The 7,465-nt window shown below is 49.4% G+C and overlaps 1 protein-coding gene across 2 annotated transcripts in view; it reads right to left on the bottom strand.

Annotated features, from left to right (window-relative positions):
* Positions 1 to 7,465, bottom strand: part of BMP8B (bone morphogenetic protein 8b) — a 32,838-nt gene that overhangs the window by 5,232 nt on the left and 20,141 nt on the right. The window contains exons 5-6 of one of the 2 annotated variants that reach the window (XM_072723733.1): positions 7,016 to 7,095; positions 6,429 to 6,539 (exon numbers count right to left, since the gene is read on the bottom strand). In XM_072723733.1, the coding sequence (XP_072579834.1) occupies positions 6,429 to 6,539; positions 7,016 to 7,095 (191 nt within the window). Of the gene's footprint in view, positions 1 to 5,835; positions 6,540 to 7,015; positions 7,096 to 7,465 lie in introns of those variants that run through there. The other variant, XM_072723732.1, reaches the window with a different exon arrangement.

Genomic DNA, 7,465 nt, shown 5'->3' with positions numbered 1-7,465 from the left:
GGACACAGGAGCTAGGAGTCCAGGTCCACCTTCTAGGAGGTGTCCACCCCGAGTCAGTAACACGTAAGCCTTGGGGTGCTGCGTTGGTAGCAGACAGCCCCCCAGCTCCTGGTCCCCGCACACAGCCGGGCACCCCCCGAGGGTGAGGGACGCACAGGCTGACCCCAGACGACTCCACGGCCCAAGGCAGAGAGAGGGCCCGGAAGGGGGCGGACCCTCACCAGGAGCCCCGGGAAGGCACAGCCCCTGGCGGCCAGTGTTGAAACCCAGAGGGGCTGGATTTCAGGGTCCTAGGACCTGAGCACTTCCAGCGGCCCCTGGGCCAGCAGCAGCCTGGCTGGGCGGGGGGTGGGGGTGGGGGTGGGGGTGGGGGGATGGCGGGAGAAGCCACCCCGCCTGGGGCCCCACCTGAGTCGGGAGCTGCTCACCCTCCCAGAGCACAGCCCAGAGACCCCGGGGCACCCAGGGGCCGCGGAGCCTCCCCCCCACCAGCACCCCGTGGGAACCAGCGCCCCCGAGGCCCCGCCCACCTCTCCACCCCTCCCTGCAACCTGCCCCCCTCCAGGGGCCCCTCCCGAAGAAGGCCTTGCTGCCAGCAGCTCCCCGAGCAGCTCCCCACGACCCAAGCTGCTCCGGCCACGCCCGGCTCGGGCCCTGCAGCAGTGGCTGCCCTCCAGCAGGGGAGCAGCGCACACACCTGCAAACACTGCGTGCCCCCCCCCCCCCCACTACACGGTGGGCTGAGCCCCTTCGAGGTGGCACGCTAGCCCAGCAGCAGCAAGCAGCCCCACCAGGGCCGGCGGCTCCTTGGGACTCCTGCCCAGGGGAGAGGGAAGGACGACTACACGCACACAGAAGAGACGCCCCTGAAGACCGGTTCCGGTGAACGGGGCACCGCTGCAGGGCACTACAGGACCTCGGCTTCAGGAGGCCGCTGCCTTTAAGAGCCGGAGACGTAGCTGACCTTCCTCACACACAGAAACAGACATGGAGAGTTAGAATCAGGAGACAGTACATTCCAGATGAAAGAACGAGACACAATCACAGCAAGACACCTAAGAGAAATGTCAGCAATATACCTGCTAGAGATTTCAAAGGAATGACCACAATGATACAGTACGTGAAAAGAGTGGAGGACGTCGGTGAGACCATTAATGAGATAAAAAACGACCAGTCAGAGATGAGGAACACCATAAATGCGATTTAAAACACACTGGAGGGGCGCCTGGGTAGCTCAGGGGCTTAAGTGTCTGATTCTTGGTTTTGGCTCAGGTGAGTCATGGGATCGAGTCCTGCATCGGACTCCTGCTTGGTGTGCAGTCTGCTGGAGATTCTCTCCCTCTGTCCCCTTCATGCTCTTCATCTCTCTGTCAAATAAATAAATCTTAACACACACACATGATAAAGAGTAGGCTAGAGGAATCAGAGAACAAATCAGTGACCTGGAAGACAGAGTAATGGAAAGTAATCAGGGGGGCACCTGGGTGGCTCAGTGATTGAGCATCTGCCTTTGGCTCAGGTCATTATCTCGGGGTCCAGGATCAAATCCCACATCAGGCTCCCTGTAGGGAGCCTGCTTCTCCCTCTGCCTATGTCTCTGCTGTTCTCTCTGTGTCTCTCATAAATAAATAAATAAATAAATAAATAAATAAATAAATAAATAAATAAAATCTTAAAAAAAAAAAAAAGGAAAGTAATCAAGGTCACCAGATGAGAGAGGGGAAAATTACACAGAATGAGAATAAATTTAAGGAACTCAGCAACACCATGAAGCATTTAACATCCGCATCACAGGGATCCCAGAACGAAAAGAGAGGGAAAAGGGGGCAGAATATTTATTTGAGGAAATAACAGCTGAAGAAATAGGAGGAAGGAAACAGAAATCCAGATTCAAGAGGTAGATCCTGGAACCAGATCAACCCAAGGAGATCTGCTCCAAGACACACAGTAATCAAAATGGCAAAAAGGAGTGCTACAGAGAATGTTTAAAGCACCAAGAGGGGATTTAAAACAACAACAACAAAAAAACACCCAACAGCGCATACAGGGGAACCCTAGAAGGCAATCAGCTGAGTTTTCAGCAGAAACACTGCAGGCCAGAAGGGAGTGGTATGATATATTCAAAGTGCTGAAAGGAAAAAAGCTGTAGCCAGGACAACTCTGTCCAACAAGGCTACCACTCAGAACAGAAGGACAGATAAAGTGCTTCCCAGAAAACAAAAGTTAAAGGAATTCATGACCACTAATCAGCCCTACGAGAAGTGTTAAAGGAGATTTTTCTAGTGGAAAGAAAAGATCATAAGTAAGATTAAGAAAACTAGGAAGCACAACAGCAGTAAAAATAAGTATGTTTATAAAACTCAGCCAAAGGACTCACAAAATAAAAGGATGTAAAGCACGACACCATATACCTAAATGATGAGGTGGGGGGAGAGGAGTAAAGAATGGGTTCATATGAAACAACCATCAACTTAATATAGACTGCTCTAAGCAGAAAATGTTATGTACAAACCCAACGGTAACCACAAATCAAAAGCCAGGAATAGGTGTGCAAAAATGAAAGGGCAAGGTAACCACATATATTACTAAAAAAAGTCTGCACCAGACATGAGAGTAGAGAGCAAGAGAGGAAAGGAACAGAAGACATACAAAAACAACCACAATGGAATGGCAAATAAAACAAAATGGCAACATGTACATCCCTATCAATAATTACTTTGAATGTAAACGGACTAAATGCCCCAATCAAAAACACTGGGTAATAGAACGGATACAAAACAAAAAAAGACCCATCTATACGCTGCCTACGTAAAACACCCATTTCAGATGGTGAGACACCTGCAGACTGAAGGTGAAAGGGTGGAGAAGCATTTATCGTGCAGACAGACACGATAATGAAGCCAGGACATGGGACAAAACAGACGTTAAAGACTATAAGAGACAGAGAATGACACTATATAATCATAAAGGGAACAATCCAACAAGAAGCTGTAACAATTGTAAATATTTATACACCCAATATGGGAGCACTCATATACATAAAACAGTAACAACAAACACGCAGTAAACTGACAGTAATACAGTAATAACAGGGGACTTTAACACCCTCGTTACATCAACAGATAGATCATCTAAACAAAATCAACAAGAAAACGGTGTCTTTGAATGACACATTTGACCAGATGATTTTAACATATATTCAGAACATTCCATCTTAAGAACATACACTTTATGGGATCCCTGGGTGGCTCAGTGGTTTGGCACCTGACTTCGGCCCAGAGCATGATCCTGGAGTCCCAGGATTGAGGCCCACATCGGGCTCCCTGCATGGAGCCTGCTTCTCCCTCTGCCTGTGTCTCTGCCTCTCCCTGTGTATCTCTCATGAATAATGAATAAAATCGTTAAAAAAAAAAAAAGAATATACACTTTACAAGTGCCTATGGAACACCTTCCAGAACAGATCACATATGAGTCCACAAAACTAGTCTCAATAAATTACAAAAGATTAAAGTCATACCATGCATCTTTTCTAACCATAATATTACAGAACTAGAAACCCAACACAAGAAAGAGTCTGGAAAGAGCACGAATACATGGAGGTTAAATAACATACTGTCAAAAAATGAATAGGTCAACCAAGAAATCAAAGAGTAAAATTTAAAAATATATGGAAAAAAAAACTAATGAAAATGAAAGCACAATTGTCCCAAATCCTTGGGATGCAGCAAAAGCTGTCCTAAGAAGGAATTTTATAGCAACACAGGCCTACCTCAAAAAGCAAAAAAATCTGAAATAACCTTATCTCACAGCTAAAGGAGCTAGAAAAAGAACAAAATCAGCAGGAGGACAGAAATAATAAAGATGAGAACAGAAATAAATGAAACAGAAACAAAAAATATAAAAAGAGACCAAGGCACCTGGATGGCTCAGTTGGTGGAACATGGGACTCTGGATCCTGGGGTCATGAGTTTGAACTCCATTTTGGGTGCAGAGATTACTTAAAAAACAAAACCGGGATTCCTGGGTGGCGCAGCGGTTTGGTGCCTGCCCTTGGCCCAGGGCGCGATCCTGGAGACCCAGGATCGAATCCCACGTCGCGCTTCCGGTGCATGGAGCCTGCTTCTCCCTCTGCCTGTGTCTCTGCCTCTCTCTCTCTCTCTGTGTGTGACTATCATAAATAAATAAAAATTAAAAAAAAAAAAACAAGCAAAACCAATAATAGATCGCATCGATGAAATCAGGAAACCAGGAACTAGTTCTTTGAAAAGATCAATAAAATTGATGAACATTTAGTCAGGCTCAAAAAAAAAAGAGCAAGAGAGAGAGGACTCAAAATCAGAAGTGAAGAGGAGAAATAGCACTGCAGAAATATAAAAGATTATAATAGAAGAGTATTATGAAAATTATACGGCAGCAAACTGGGCAACAAGAAATGAATACATTCCTAGAAACATAATCTACCAAAACTAGAAGAGGGAAGAAAGAAAATTTGAACAGATCAATTACCAGCAAAGAAATGGTATCAGTATCAAAAGCTCCCAAGAAACAAAGTCCAGGCCCGGGTGGCTTCACAGGCGAATTCTACCAAACATTAAAAAAAGGAGTTACACCTATTCTCAAACTGTTCCTAAAACAAGAGTGGAAGGAAAACTTCCCAATTCATTCTACAAGGCCAGCATTGCACCGATACCATAACTAAAGACACTACAAGTAAAGAGAACTGAGGCCAACATTGCTGATGAATACACATGCAAAGTCCTCAACGAAATACTAGCAAACGGAATCCAACAATACATTAAAAAATTATTCACGATGATCAAGTCGATTTATTCCTGGGATGCAATGGTTGTTCAATATTTACAAATAAGTCAATCTGATACATGAATAAGAGAAAGAACTAAAACCATATAACCGTTTCAAAGGTTGCAGAAAACACATTTGACAAAGTACAACATCCATTCATGGAAAAAAAAAAAAAAAAAGAAAAACTCAGGAAAGTAGGTTTAACATACCTCAAAAATAAAAGCCGTATATGAAAAACCCAGAGTGAACATCATACTCAATGCTGAAAACCAGAGATTTTCGTAAGGTCAGGAACAAGGGAAGGATGCCCCTGCGCCACTTTTATTCGACGTAACACCGGAAGTCATAACCACAGCAATCAGACAAGAAAAAGGGAAACAAAGGCAACCAGATCAGTGAGAAAGAAGAAAAATTTTCACTGTTTGCAGATAACATGATACCATATGTAGAAAACGTTAGAGACGCCACCAAAAAACCTGCTAGAATTGATAAATGAACCCAGTAATGTCACAGGCTACAAAATCAATATACAGAAATGTGGGATTTGTATACACTAAATAGAAGCAGCAGAAAGAGAAAATAAGAAAACAAAGAGTTTCTTTTACAGTTTACACCAGTTTACACCCATTTACACTTGCACCAAAAATAATAAAACACCAAAGACTAAGCTTAACCGAGGAGGTGAAAGACCAATACTCCGAAAACTATAAAACAATCATGAAAGAAAGTGGAGATGACACAAACGGGCAGATCCCCAGGCTCAGTGGCTGAGAGAAGCAGCACTGTTAGAGCCCCCGCGCCTCCCAGGGTACACACGGCCTTAACTCAATCCCTATCATTACACCCGGAGCACTTGTGACAGAACTAGAACAATCCCAGAATTTATATGGAACCACAAAACCCCCCTAGGAGCCAAAGCATCGCGAAAGAGAAAAACGAAACTGGAAGTCTGACAATCCCAGATTCCAAGCTACACTGCAAAGCGGTAGGAAAACCCTTAGCGACAAGCGGCAGCGACAACGCCCCTGCCAGGGGCGATCTTCCAGCACTGAGGCTGCCCCCGCCCCCAGCACGGGAGCCACAGCACCTGTGGGAAACACCAAGCGCCAAAGGAGCAGGACAAAGAGCCGACGGGGAGGTAACAGAAGGGGGCCGAGGCCCAGCAGCTCAGCGGGGCACCCGTCACCCGGCCCCGTACACATGCGGCGGGAGGCCCAATGCACACGCCCGTCGCTCACTCCGTGTACGTCTGTGCCACAGGAGACTGAGCACGCCGGCGACACGGTGGTGCGTGTGCTCAGAGCACACAGGGACCCAGGCGGGACACATGTCTGCTGTGTGTGCCGTGCGTCTGACCACAAGCGAGCAGGTCGTGTAAGTCGCGTGTGTAGCGCACAGAGGTGGGGGCGCGCCAGCAGTCAGGGTAGGTTGGGTGTGTGCGGGTGCAGGTGCACACACAGCTCGGCCACCCGGGCACTGGCTCCTGGACAGGCGTGAGCCCGGAACTGCTCGTGCACGCAGGGAAGCTCCTGTGCACAGAGCCTCCCCGACACCCGGGGCTGCCACCCACCCGGCGCTGCGAGCCCCCGCCCCGTGGGTCCGGGCAGGACGGACGCGGTACTGACCAGGGACTGCAGGATGGCGTGGTTGGTGGCGTTCATGCACGAGTCCAGCGGGAAGGAGCACTCGCCCTCACAGTAATAGGCTGAGTAGCCCTGGGGGGCGATGACCCAATCCTGGCGGGTAATGGGAGAGGGTGAGTCCCGGCGGATGCCCCCTCCTGAGCCCCGAATCTAGCACCCCGTGCGGCATGATTCGGGGCCGCCCCTTCCCCTCCCGCAGCCCCAGGCCAGGCTGCCGACTCTCGGCTCCCTCCAGGCAGGCTCCCCCAGGAGGCTCCCCCAGCAGGCCCGGCAGGGGGCGGGCACAGCTCTGTCCCCCCCATGCCCACGCCTCCTGCAGCTGCAGCCCCAGCCTCTGTTTCCCTGTTGCAGAGCTGACGTGTCATGGCTGAGGATTCAGACTGTCCCCGTTTCCCCGGTTTTACCCCAAAGCACCTCCTCACACTAAGACATTCTCCCTTCAGAAAACACATCAGAACCTAACGCACAAGAAAATTAAAGTCACCGTAATGGGACCTCCCCCCGGGGACACACTTAGGATCTTCGGGTGGGGACGGTCATTTAAGCAAAGGAGGCGAATCGGAACTTACCAGCCAGCCCAGGTCCTGGAAGCTGACGTAGAGCTCGTGCCGCCGGCACACCTGCCGGCCATCGGCGCCGTGAACGTCATCTGCAGGGACAGAAGCAGGGGCTTTTCTGGGGTTCCTGCTCCAGGCAGCCACCACAGGGAGCTCCCAGGGCGGGGACACCCTACCGGGCACATTTGTTGAATAAACGAATGAAGTGAAACTAATGCCCTGGTGTCCTGAAGCCCATCCTGCAGCAGTGCTGGTGCCATGACCCAGCTCGAGAGCCTTCGCCGGCTCCAGGTGGCTCCCGATCGCTGCAGGGCAACCCTGCACTTGCTCAGAGCCTCCCCTGACTTCCAACTGCGGCCCCGCGATGCTCCCGTGAACAGCCAGGGGACCCTGGGCCACAGGTGGCTCCTCCTTTTCTGCAGAGACCCCTCCTGACCTCACCACACCTCTCCCGCCACACCC

Source organism: Vulpes vulpes, chromosome 10, assembly GCF_048418805.1.
Source record: "Vulpes vulpes isolate BD-2025 chromosome 10, VulVul3, whole genome shotgun sequence".
In the NCBI taxonomy this organism is placed as follows: Eukaryota; Metazoa; Chordata; class Mammalia; order Carnivora; family Canidae; genus Vulpes; species Vulpes vulpes.
Note: the sequence above shows the minus strand (reverse complement) of the source record. Positions and strands in the feature narration are given on the sequence as shown.